At 37.5% G+C, this 14021-nt stretch overlaps 1 protein-coding gene across 2 annotated transcripts in view; it reads right to left on the bottom strand.

Moving 5' to 3' along the window:
• Window positions 1–14021, bottom strand: part of AGPS (alkylglycerone phosphate synthase) — a 107450-nt gene that overhangs the window by 45757 nt on the left and 47672 nt on the right. For both annotated transcript variants that reach the window (XM_080928209.1, XM_080928208.1), the window contains exons 12-15: window positions 12830–12881; window positions 9655–9731; window positions 7656–7768; window positions 1942–2011 (exon numbers count right to left, since the gene is read on the bottom strand). In XM_080928209.1, coding sequence (XP_080784335.1) covers window positions 1942–2011; window positions 7656–7768; window positions 9655–9731; window positions 12830–12881 — 312 coding nt within the window. The remainder of the gene's footprint in view (window positions 1–1941; window positions 2012–7655; window positions 7769–9654; window positions 9732–12829; window positions 12882–14021) is intronic.

The raw sequence follows: 14021 nt of genomic DNA, 5'->3' as shown, positions 1-14021 counted from the left end.
GGAAGGAAGGAAGGAAGGAAGGAAGGAAGGAAGGAAGGAAAAAATATAGTAAAATAACCACTTTAATTTCGCTAAGTGCCAGGAAGACACACCTCCAAGTGTACTGATTAGTGGCACACACCCCCTCGGTCTGGGAATCGCATCGTGACCATAGCAGTGTGTGCTAGAAAGCAGCTTTAGAGATTACAGTAAGCAGGACTAGACACCTCGGCATGAAAGGCAGCCGTCACAGTCCACAAGGTGGGGTGAGAGCCGACTCCTCAACACTGTCCTTCATGCCCGTGTTGTCACACATGCATCGACACACATGCAGATACACAAACACAAAATAAATAAATGTAAGGGGTGTAAAAATAAAATAAATGAGGAGAAAGCTCTATAAACTTACTTTTGGCTTGGCCTCAAAATCACAAAAACCCAAAATAGGATATTTATTCTAAATACATCATGCTGGGCTTATTCAGGTGCATTGATTTTCTAGACTTCTGAATTCAGTACTGTGGGAAATAAACCTACCAACATAACCCTCAGTATACTCAGAGAAAAATACTGCCTTTTATAGATTTTCAGGAGGCACTTCTTCTAGGAAGATCCTAGGATAGAAACAGTCTACACAGGTGACCCTAGTCATCTACCCTTCCTAATCTGTACTCTCCTCACAGGGAGCTCGATCAGTCTGCTTTCCACGTAAGAACCTGGGCTGGGACGCTGACTATTCACTACACTATGAAAGCAGACCTTAATGAAGATGAATTATTCTGAAATGAATAATTTTGAGAATAAAAAAAAACGTATGTTTTTATAAATGTTTCCTTCAAAACAATTTCCAACTAGAAAACTAGAAATTTTATCTTGAGAAAGTCAACATATCTTTTTAGATAAGATCATTAAAATTACTAAAAGTTAAACTTTAAAATAAGTAAATAATAATAACTTCAGTCAGAAAACTTGAGTCTGTTATAGCCACAATAGAAAAAAATAAAAAAACATGAAAAACTAGATTCTCAAAAGGCTGGTTTCATAGCAGTGACTGCAACAGACATAAAATAAGCGTGAACAATGAAGCCTTATAAGCAGAGTGCACAGTATAATAAAGTCGGTGTGTCTGAGCACACAGGCTCCTGACTTCCCTCATCACCACTGCTAAACCCGTGATTACTTGGAATCAAGTAACAATTTTTAAAGAAAAGATAAAAGTGTATAAATCTTTAAGATGAATTATAAATCAACTGAAGACTGTTGGTACACAGGACACCTTAACTCCAACCCAAATAATGTTAAAACAGGCACACTCAACTTTCAGCTAGAGGCTGGCTCCATTTATACAAGGCAGAAAGACATTAAATTGCCTACATTTTTCAAAAGCACATACAAGAAGTCTTAAATGGGCTTCTGGAAAGTTACAGTAAACCCAGGGTTCAAGTAAAATGAAACAATAAATTACAGTAGCTTAAGATTTATGAAAACAAGGCAATTTTATCCATTCTAAGCAAACAAACAAACAAACAAACATAAAGCCCCCAACCAAAAGGCCTACTACTTAAGACCCAAGTCAGTGTGGTGGCGTGAATGAGAATGGCCTCCATTTGAGTGCTTGGTCTCTGTTCATAAAACTATTTGGGAAAAATGAGGAGGTGTGGCATTATTGAAGGAGCTGCATCACTGGGGTGGCCTTTTAGGTTTCAAAAGCCCATGCCATTCCCAACTGGTACTCTCTGTCTCCTACTTGTGGATGAGTTGTGTATGAGGTGAGCTCCCAGCGACTGCTCCAGTGCCCTGCCTGCTACCTGCCTTCCTGCCTGCCTGCTGCCATGTTTCCTGCCCTGATAGTCACAGACTCTAATCCTCTGCAACTGTAAACCCCAAATTAAACATTTTCTTTTATATGATGCCTTCCTTGGTCATGGTGTTTTGTCATAGCAATGAAGAAATACAACTTACACGGATGTATGCAATGACATACGTCAGCAAATAACCCCTCTGTCCGTTATCTTCTCCAGCAGCCAGACCACTATAAATAAGGAACAAACTTCAATATATTTTAGGTGGAAAAATAAAAACAAAAAAGCCAAACTGATAACAACATCTCAAAATAACTGCTCAACAGATTAACATGTTATACTCATTTTATCTAAATTTTACTAATCACAAATGTATCAGTTATCAAGAGAATAAACTTGAATAATATCTGAACACATTTTAAAATATTACTGCTTAGTCACCTCAAACTTTTATCTTCAAGCTAAATGAACTCATGATCTCAACTATATCTCTGTATCTTAAAAGAGCAAAGAAAGAACTAGTAATAAAAATAAATTCAGATAAACTCAGTCTTCACAAAACTAACAAGATGTTTTGTCCTTATTGTATGCATATCAGTTGAGTATCCCTAATCTGAAAATCTGAACTCTGAGATGCTGCTAACAGAATGCCACAGAAGACAGAGAGCTGCACAGAAACTAGGCATACCAGAAACTCTATAAAGTCAACTCCAGTTTATTTATATGAAGTGGACAAATCAATGCAGTCTTAAACACGGCTCATCCTCAAGACATCTCATTAAATGGAAAATAGTTCAGGATTTGAAAAATTCTAAAACCACAAACACTTCTGACCCTAAACACGAGGGGTCCTGAGCCATCATCAGACTTTTATTCTGATAGTCCATAGTCTTATACATAAAAATGTGTGGTTAGTGACTAGGAATTCCCAACTAACAAGATGTTCTCAAACACATGATGTTTTAGTTCATGAAATTCATTGCTTAAACTGGAGATAAAAATACACAGAAGTATTAATGCTTATAATGTAGATGTACACAAGTACAGAACATCACCTCAAATCTTAATACTATGAACGTGCAAATTAACTCTCAATCTGAAATAGTTCTGTCCAGAAAAACTCTGTTAGGTGATTTAGTTAGAATTAATTTATATATCATAAAATCTCATCCTAGTTTTCTGGTTTGCCAAAGTTCTTATTTTAAAAGACAATGAATGAGGATTTGGAGGGATGGCTTAGTAATTAAGAGCACTTGTTACTCTTGTAGAGGCCCAGGGCTTAGTTCCCAGCAATCACATGGTAGTTCACCCCATCTACAACTCTAGGGCCAGTTGCTCTACAACCACCTAGAACCTCTGCTTCTGCTGTTCTCTTCTGCCCCATGAGTACAAGGTATGCATGTAGTACATCTACATTCATGCAGGCAAAACATTCATACACATAGCGAAATAAAGTAAAACAAAATAAGTAATTGTAAAACCTTTTCAAAGATAGTCAATGAATACTGCTTTCCACCACCATCAGAAAATAGATTTTATTTATACTTTTTTAATTATCGGACCAAAGTTAAAGTTTATTTCATTTTAGTAAGTATAAAAGAAAAACCACTTCTGTTATAGCTTCAACTGACATAACTACATTCTTTTTTCCCCCTGAATTTTGTTTGACTTAATTTTTCCCCTAAGTTTTGTCTGACTTGATGGACATAGTACATTATTATATATAGTTGTCCTGCACAAATATTTTAAGACTGTCTCCAGCTAGAACTTGAGCTTAAACAAAACTCCCTGGACTTTTAAATCCACAATTACATGTGATTATACACAAATCAGGGACACCCAGAGGAATCTGCCTTCAGAATCTAGCCAGAATCAACTGAAGACGCAAAGAACTAACGGAGCATCTGTTAGAATCACTGGAGACTGGGGCGAAGACTCGAAGAGCATCGTTCATCAACAGCGCTAGTGAACCAGCAAGATCCAGCTCAAGTCACATGGCTCAAATCCAAGAGTTAACTCTGGGTTGGATGTGAGGTTGAGGCAGAGAGACAAAGTTCTAGAACCACTAAATTATTGTGTCAAGGACTTAGAGAGATGCAGATGGGCTCCCAGCTTAAGAAGACACCAAAAATTGAGTCAGGACCAGGCTAAATGAGGAAGAGCAGTACAGAGCTAGAGAGTAAAGCAGTTTCCACAGGAGCAGGTAATGCCAAGGAAAGTGCTGGGAACCTCTGAAACAGTGAGCCAAGTGCATGTGGTAGGAACAAGCCTGCCTACTTCACCGGATGAGACACAGTCTACTTTTCCTGTCCGAGTACAAGCCATTTCCTTCCAATTCCTGCTATTATTTGGTAATAGGGAATCCTTTCCTCACTGGGATCCACAGAAACATGCCTTTTGTAAAATCTGAAGAGGCTGAAAAAATGGCTTAGGAGGCACATAGCTTGTTGCCCTTGGAGGGGACTAGAGTTTGGCTGGCAGCACCCACACTGGGTCATGGAGAACCACCTATAATTCTAGCTCCAGACTAACTGACACATTGCTTCAGTGGGCACCAAGTGCACATACACACTGAACACATACACAAAGACATAAATAAGAATTTAGAATAAAATTTAAAACTCAGAAGTAGGAATAACAACAAAAATAAAAAAAACTGTAACAGGATATCCATCCTATAAGCATAAGCCCTGAAAGAGAATAAAGGGCAACTTGGGCTTAACTTTTTATAATCATAATTTTTCTAGCAAATTTAGCTTTTGGAGTCTTTCCTCCTTTTTTTGTTTGTTTGTTTGTTTGTTTGTTGTTGTATCAGAGCTGTCAATTTAGCCAAAACCAAATTAAGATACAACATGTAAGCAATTACAAAACTAAAAAAATGAAATATTTATGAACTGCCGTTCAAAAAAATTAATTATCCTCAAATTGCTTTATTGCTAAGTACAACACCCATCGACGATTCACACACTATTCTCACACATTTCAAACATCAACTCACAAGTTCTTAAACATATTTAAGGGAGTAGGTAGTTTAATGAAGAGGAAAGCCAGACTCCCATTTTATGTTAAAGGGCCATTTGGCCAAACTAATCACTCCTAAGATGAAGTAAATCAAACAGCTTAAGAACACTGTAAAAATAACGATAATGCATTCCTTAAATTCCATGGGAAATGTCAAAGCATCTTTCCTTACTACTGACAGGTGATGCTTATTCAGCTCCTAAAGGAGTGCAAGTAGTTTACATGGAGAAACACTCAAAGGCTGGTTCTGTAGCCATCTGGCCATTATGTCCATTGGGCCATGGGTGTTGAGGCATGGTCAATGGCTGGAGTGGGGGGGTAAAAGGAGGCAGACTGAGTACATTAACAGACAAAACATTCTACACGGTGGGAGGACACTATTAAAAACCGTCAATTTTAGCTAATGAGTAATAAACACAAGACAAAAAAAGAAGGAACTAAAGAATGGATTAACAATGCACGACTAACACATGACAATGTCAGCAGAACTGGGGTGGAGCCTTCCTCCACATGACGCACCAAGGGAAGTGGCTGCAGCCTCTGCAGAGTGGGCAGAGCATTCAAACAACACCCACTCGCCTTCAGTAACTGTGACAAAAACCCAGCTCCACTGAAAACAGGAAAGCCAGAAAGCCAAAAGACAATGTATTTCTAAAGATTAAAAAAAAAAAAAAATCAAAAGAGCCCCTAGTCATTTTCCTAATGATGATCTGTATTGTTCAAACACAGACTTGTATATTTAATGAGGGCAGCTAAACAGATGTACTAGAAGAACTTAATTTTAAGCGAGGAGCAAATCCAGCAAAAAGAAACGGAGTCTCCAATCCTAATCAAGGCCTTAGCCTCTCCCCTTTTCTTTAAATTGATCCCATTAATGAAAGCTATTTTTATTAAATTAATTTGATACACATTTACTTAAAGTAAGCAAGATTACTACAATTATCCAACATTATCCTGAGAAGGTTGAACTCAGTATCTCAGACATGATTCACTTTTTCTTTTAAATTGTAAATGAAATGTCTTGTGGAAAGACAAAACTGGCAATTATAACATTTATAACAGTTGATAGCTCAAATAAAACTAATAAAATGGCTCTAACAAAGATCTAAAGGTTAAAATATAACTTCTCAAATAAAATAATAATTAGGAAAAATAGAGCAGAAAAACATATCAGGAAAAAATGGAGTGCCATTAACTCATTTAAAAAGTTTTAAAAATCAAACACAATGTCCTACCTAAGCCTTACAAAATCTAGGTGTCAGGTAGAACAGCCATTTTTCATCACTAGCCCTGGCATTCTCAGCTACTGGTCACCTTCAGCCTCCCTGTCAGCAGCAGTGAACATGACTCCCGCTGTGAGGGAAGGAGCAACTGCTGAGGTGAAGCTAAGCAAAATATAACCATAGCCTGTGCTCAACACTGCAGCAAAATGTCTCCCTTTCCTCAGTGCTTCTGAAACTTGAGACATCCAACTAAATATTTTAATTCACAAGAACCATTTCCCAGGTTTTGTTGTTGCTGTTTTGGCTGAGAACAAGAGGAAATATATAAATATAAAATTTTAAATGTCAGTTTCTAATATTTCAGGTTTAGCAAGTACAGAAAAAAATTAGCTTAAATATCCTTTCTCACTAGTACTCTTTAAAAAAAAATCAAAGCTTTTAGTAAATTATATTTGTATTCCATATCACTTAGAAACTAGAAAATATATATATACAATTCAAAAGCTAGAGAGGTTTAAAATCCACTTAGACGTTTAGTCTATCTTAGAACTTTAGCAAGTTAAGAAAAAGAAAAAAGACAACAATAACCACGGAAGATTAAAGGGTGGTGATTTTATTTTAAGGAAATAAAATGTTGTATTTTACTAGAATTTGTTAAGGAAATAAAACTTCTGCTTGTAGTTTTGGAACAGAGCGATCATCAAAAAGGGACTTATTTCCAACGTGCAAAGACAGCACCAAAGAAAATAGAGAGTAAATCTAACAAGACTGTTTCTCACTCTAAGACAGCATTTTCTCTTAATCCTAACTTCAGACAATCATAGATATAAAGAGCTAAGTTAACATATACACAAGTTGGGAGACTGTAAAGCACTTATCCCCAACTTAAGTGAATTTAAGACAAAAAAGAAAAGAAGAAAGAAAAAATTTTAGAGTTCAGAGCTAGCTTAATGTTGGGTGTGTTCTAAACCCTGGACAAATGGGAAAGGCTGGCCCTGCGAAGGGAGGGCACGTGGCCCTGACAAATGGCAGGCCACTGAGCTCTTGCCATCAGTCTTCCACTCCATCGCTGACTGAAACCACCTATCATTATTCAGTTCATTACAGAGGCCAAGTGCTTCCTGTTTCCTTATACCAGCATAAAACAGAAAGTCACAGGGGTGGAGTATGGATAATTTATCAAATACCACAGACTAAACATAATTTCCTTTTAAAAACACACTAGCAGCATGCTTTATACATAAACTAGTAACCTGACAATTTTGTCTCATTCTTACACAACAAATAACACATCACAAAATTGTCATTCATGCAAAAATTAGGAAAAAACAAAATATTTAGCACTGTATAACACATATACATTACATATGTAAAATTAGGTAAAAGTAACACATCATTCCTACAAATTTAACATTATATAATAAACATGCATATTGTATGTATATATAAAATTAGGTCAAAGCAACAAATCATTCTTCCTACAAATTTTGGGGTAAAAAGAGTTTTTAAAGTTTATGTTTACAAATTAAAATTAATAGCCAATCCAAATTAGAATGCTGACACATGCAGTCTGTATGAAGCCACCACACCTTTAGCATATTTCCTCTTGGTTATGAACTATAAGCCATACCCAAATTTTGCTGCGATGTCATACACTTGTTTTTCGTGCTGAAGAACCTTCTCACGATCTCCCTCAAAGAGTAATGTGGCTACGCTTATTTGATTCGGATCAAATCCTTTAAACTACAAAATATAAAATAAAAATTTACTATTACAGGGATGCCAGTAAAACAGTAACTGGAAATACATTTGCTCTTTGTGATTTGACCTCAGTTTCAGCAGCCTGCTAAACAGTAAGCTGGAAGCTTTACACACCCATTAACAAGAAAGCCTGTTGCAGGACAGCTCACTGGTGAGCACTTGCCTGGCCGCATAAAGCCTGAGCCTGATGCCCAGCACTACAAGAACAACACAAGAAGTTGAGGTGTATGAAATACAGCATATTTCAAATATGCCCTGGTATTATAAATACCTACTGATACAGTATTTCAACAGGCAGCCTGCCAGAACTTTAACTGTAACTGAAAAAACTGAACACAAATTACAAAATGGTAGAGCAAGGCAGCTGGTTGGAGCTAACAGCATCTCTACAGAAAACCAAGACACACTATAAAACACTGACAGAGAAGACCTCATGTGTGCAAAGAACCAAAGCTAATTTAAAAAGAAATATGTAAACTCGCTATGGAAAAAAATATAACAAAGATACTCCTGGTTGCATAAATTATTTCAAATTTGCCAATACTTGTCCAAATTGATACACTAGGATAGTCCAATTATAATAAAAATCCCATTGGTCATTTGAAAAGCACAAATCCCTAAAATTGTTCTAGAATAATGAACAAACGTGATGGTGGCAACAAAGGAAATTCCAAATAGTAAAAGAAAAAAAAAAAAAAAAAAAAACAAGATTATATGTTTTTAACGTCTCAAAATCAAAACACTGTTACAAAGCATTAGGAACTGTGTCAAAGCGGTGTCTCCTTAGGCGTCAATGTAAGAAGCAGACATTAGTCACAGTCACTAGTGCCGACCAAAGGTCAGGAACAGGGAGGAGGAGAAGATCAATCTAGATCTTAGTCTAACAGCAAATGGTCAAATAAAACAACAACACACACAATAAACAAAATGGCACAAAACAACAACAAGAACCAAGCATAACGAAACCCTTTAACTGTTAATTAAGCCAGGGATTAATTAAGTTTAATGGTAGTTTAATGGTAGGCCTCTTGCTTAGTGTATGAGATCCTGAGTTTCATTCCCAGCACAAAGAAAACAAAACAAGAACAGAATGGGGTTGGCGAGTGAAAGGTTCCTGAACATACTAGAAGAGAAAAGAGTTTTCTCAGCTTAGAAGCCATCAGTCATAAGAAATACATAATTTGAATCCATGACATCAAAAAGAAAAAAGCTATTAAAAAGAGAGGAGCTTGATTGGAAAAACACTATTTACAAAACCCATGCAAAGGGCACCTGATAATTCCATTACTCAAGGGGTGTGTTATAAAGCACAGGGAAAACACAAGTTACTGTCCTAGCACAAGAACCATATTTAACTTACACAAAATTAATTTATACAAAATTATACCATGAAAACACAGAGAAAGAGACTGGCTCAATCTCTATAATTTCAAGAAGTATTACCTAATTAAGCCAAATAATAACAAAGCCTTGTGGCTACAACAAAATGGCATGTTACTGCTGCAGTGGTAGATGCTGACACACTGTTACCATGGTGACACACACTAGTACAACTTTCTTTCAAAGTTCTCAGGAATCAAAGGTTGGAGTAAATGAACCTGCCCTCGTTTCACTTCTCAGTCCAGCTGTAAAGAAAGAAAATTCAAGCTACAGAAAATGTGGCCAGCTTGAGACTGCTCAGTGCAGGACTGTTTTCTGACTCGAGCCAGAGACTAAGGCTTTTGAAACTCACTGCATAGTTCAGTTGCTCCAACATAAAACACAACACAACAGAGGAAAAAAGCCTTTGGGAAGGTTTGTATGAGGAGAAGGCAAGAAGAAAATTCATGTCCAATACATGTACAATTTTAGATTTTTTTAAGTCTTACCTTTGTAATATAAAACTTTTTTAATCCATCCAAAAATGATGTAAAAATAGAGGAGACCTGAGGTTTAAGAGCATGACCTAGGAAAAGAAAAGTTTACAGTTTAAATTAATAGCAAATTATGTGGTTTTTGCAATGAATCGATGACCTTAGCATCCTACAGAAAGCAAGTTTTCACAGTTGTAAGTTATATGGATGTTTATTAAGATCTTTTACCTCTACATTCTTTCAAACGTGACAGTGTTTGTTTTCAGTCAAATTCCCACATGTAACTAACACTATACATAATTTCAGTTATCTTTCAACAGTACAGTTTACACACAATAAAACCACCTCATTAATTTTTATTTTAAGAACACCCAGTAGTGGCTGGTTTGGGTATTTTTTTTTAATTGAACAGAAACCACACAGAACTATAACCAAATATGGAATCCATGTAAAGTTTAAAGTTGGTTCTTAATTAATTCTTAACTCATCCAGAATTCTTAGTGTAAAACTAGTAATTGCTTCCTTAATCACACTCAGGGAGTTAAAATTGCCAAAATAACACAAACAACATTTCAGAGCCTGCTCAATTAACATCGCTGCTGCAGATGAAGCCTAATTGAATGAGAACCTTCTACTGTTTTCTCATCGTTTCAAAGAGGAGCAACTTCTCAACTCTGGGGATGGTTCTAGTCAAATCCCACATCTGGCCTTAGTACTATAAGTCCAATTCAGAAAAAAAATATGCCATCCTGTTTATGCAAAATTTTTAAAAAGAATCTTTAAGCACTTATCAAACTTAAAATCATCTTCAAATAAAGTTTTTTTCCCAAGTCTTCTAAGGTTGAGGATAATTTTAGCATCTTATAAACTTGGAAATAGCACATCATCAGAATATTCTTTTTTTTAAACCAATTAGGACCTACCCTATATTATTAACAAAAATTAACATGTAAACGTTGTTGAGCTATGCCTGGGAGCTCAAGGCTGTAACCCCAGATATTCAAGGGGGATGATGCAGAAGAATAGAAAATTCAAGGACTACCTGAACCTTAAGACTGAGTTCAAGGCCAGCTGGGCAACTTGAGATCTTGCCTCAAAAGGTAAATAGGAGGCTCATATATCACTCAGTGGTAGAATGTTTGCCTAGCAAGTGTGAAGCCTAGCTTTTATCACCAGTACCACTTAAGTACTGAGTATGCCTTTCTTGCAAAAGACTTATCTTCAAATCCATTTATCTTTATACACTGCACAAAAACTCCAAATGTTACCAATCCTGTGTAAATAACACTTAAGGATACACGATCACCTTAATCTACTGACTCTGGCATCATTCCCAACACAATGATGGAAGTCAGCCACATCTGTCCATAATACTGAATTAAATTAATTATTATAAAAGTGATAATAACTTTAGATGGGTCAACTATTAATAATAACTTGAAGACATCACTATCCTTTTTATGATTAACTTACTGTTGCCTATCACACTATTATATGCCAAATAAATTTTGGTTAGTGTGCTTTATCTTTATAATAAATTATTTCTAAATTTCTTAGTCAGAAAGTATAATTAGCATTGATTAGCATACAGTATCAATTTTATGGTGCCACATTAATTCATTTAAAGGGATTTGTTAACAATGTATTTCTGAAGTGATCTGCCACAGCTAAAGTTGAAATCAGGCAAACTGAGTTTGAGCTCAACTCTACCACTCATAGTTTGCAGACTAATCACTGTGAAGAGCAGCTAAAAGGTGGCATATGAGGAACTGTGATATTACCACTGTTCTCAGCATTGCGCTGTAGCCATCTAGGAGTTGTTCACTCTATTTTTCCAGTTCAATGAGTAATTCAACCAACACCTACATGTACAATATGTGATAAGAGCAGGAGATCCAGAAATATAACACTATTCCTTAAATTTGAGAATCCTCATAATTAAAGTGAATATGTAAATCATGTCAATATACTAAATATAAGCAATTTCAGTATATTATATTAAGGGTTGAACCAGGAGAAATTAAAATTTTAGGAATATTATAATTAATAATGAGCCTTATACTCATTAACCAGTATGACATAAACATTGATCAATCAGCAGCATGGCTGGTGCAGGAGACTAGGTAATACTTGCTGTGCTAAGAATTACTCTTCTAATTGTTTAATCATGAAGCCATGAGAGTATATACAAACAGAATCTTCAATGGATACCAAGGAATTAAAAATGCTACAAACTAAAGGGGAAAACGGTTGGCCAGAGGAGAGAGATATATGGCATATGGTCAAAATACGATATAATTGAAAGTGATTCTCATTATGAAAGTCCACACATTTGTACAAAAACTATACACCAATTTAAAAAAGCAAACAAAATCATCATAGCAAATCCCAACAACACCCCAAATCCACTGTAATATATGTTCCCCCAAAACCCCACGGCCAATCAACCAATTAATGCCTGGAGCTGTTCTCAGTCCTCCCTAAACTTGCCACGTGGCAGGTAGATTATGGCTCTGCTGAAAGCCCGCCCTCTCCTCTTCTGCTAAGAGCCCGCCCCCTCCTCCTCTGCTGAGAGCCCACCCCCTCCTCCTCTGCTGAGAGCCCGCCCTGTTCTCCTCTGCTGAGAGCCCACCCCCTCCCTCCTCCTCTGCTGAGAGCCCGCCCCCTCCTCCTCTGCTGCCTCACTGCTGGGCACTTCAGACTTGCCACTCTACTGTCACACCACCTGACGCTTCCCCTCCAGTCCAGCTCCTAACTCACGCTGTCAGAAAGAGCTGCCTAAGGCTCTGTCCACAGACAGGGCACTGCAGACAGGACACCATCCACACTAAGATCTGGAGCGCTCGTCATCTGCTACTGTGCTGTCACAAGTCCAGCTTTGCCAACAAGGGATCACGTCTGGGAGGGGAGAAGACTCAAGCCTCCATTTCCCTTTAAGATTCAGATCAAATGAAGCCTCTCCTCACGTTCCTCTTCCACATTAAGAAAGCTCCACGATAAAGCAGAGCTTCACCAGCAACCTAAGCCCTAAGCTGTCCACAGCCCTCCTCCACTGAGCACTCTCTTTGACAAGACTGTGAGTCCTCCTAGGTGGAGAGCCCTGTAAGGACAGGCCATGACAAGCACCATTCCTCTCCAAACCCTCTGGCGGCCAACAGAGCACATTTTAAAACTGCCATTCCTTACTCACCAAATTGAAACTGCTGGTTGTCCATGAGGCGGATAGATGCAGGAGCACATCTCTGTTTAGGAAAGAAAGTGGAGTCAGTTCAATACACTAAAACGTCACACAATCAGGACCTGACTGTTGACATATGTAAGAACTTAGCTCCTAAACATACATAAGAAAAGATTCTCAATGATTTAAATAATTTCATAAAGACAAAACATCAGTAGCTTATAAAATATTTGAAGAACTCTCTATATAAAACACATCCGTATTCAGACCTTTAATCTTAGCAATAAAATATACTCACTGCCTGGCAAAATCCTATGGCAGTAACTTAAGAAATGCCAGTCCTCAAAACGAACTGTTTTACAACAAAGTAGGATTCTTCTTTTCTAAGACTAATTATGTATCTTAAGAATTGTACATTTTGGCCCACACCCTTAATTCCAGGGCTCAGGAGGCACAGGCAGACAGATCTCTGCGATTTTTGAGACCAGCCTGATCTACAGAGTGAGTTCCAGGACAGCCAGGATTACACAGAGGGAAAAAAAGGCCACCACAGCATAATCAACCAATTAATGCCTGGAGCTGTTCTCAGTCCTCCCTAAGCCTGCCACCCAGCAGGTATGGATCTACTGAAACACTGCCCCTCTCCTCCTCTGCTGCCTCTTACATAGAAAGTTGTTCTATTCTGCTTTTATATAAGAGCTCTTCAAATTCTGTAAGACTGTAGTAGGTTTTTTCTTCTCATTTTTCCCTTTTCCTTGACAGTGCTGAGAAGCGAGGCCATGGCCTAGCACCTGCTGTAAATGTCCACCACTCAGACGCATCCCAGCCTCCTGCCCACTCCTAAAATGAGGAAAACATTAATGGACATTTTTATACGCTAAAGGACTTCCAAAAAGTATCTGTGGTATCTTCAAAGACAACTCTAGGAACCACCCCTCCTTTACACCCTTCCGCACACTATTTTAACACACAACACTCGGACAGTTCTACACTCTTTCAGGGTTACTTGTAATATAAGCAGCAGCAAAACTTCGATAGTTAAGAACATGTAGATCAGGAATAAAAGGCTGTTCCAGTGTTGTACACCTCTAGGAACTAAGAGTTGCAAGAAAGAAAACAACACACAAAACACGAGAAGACGTTGGTGCAAGCTGTTGAGTGATCTTCACATGCGGATCTGAAATCCAACTATTTTCACCAACAA

This window comes from Micromys minutus (genome assembly GCF_963924665.1).
Source record: "Micromys minutus genome assembly, chromosome: 13".
Lineage (NCBI taxonomy): Eukaryota > Metazoa > Chordata > Mammalia > Rodentia > Muridae > Micromys > Micromys minutus.
This window is presented reverse-complemented; position numbering and strand designations above follow the sequence as displayed.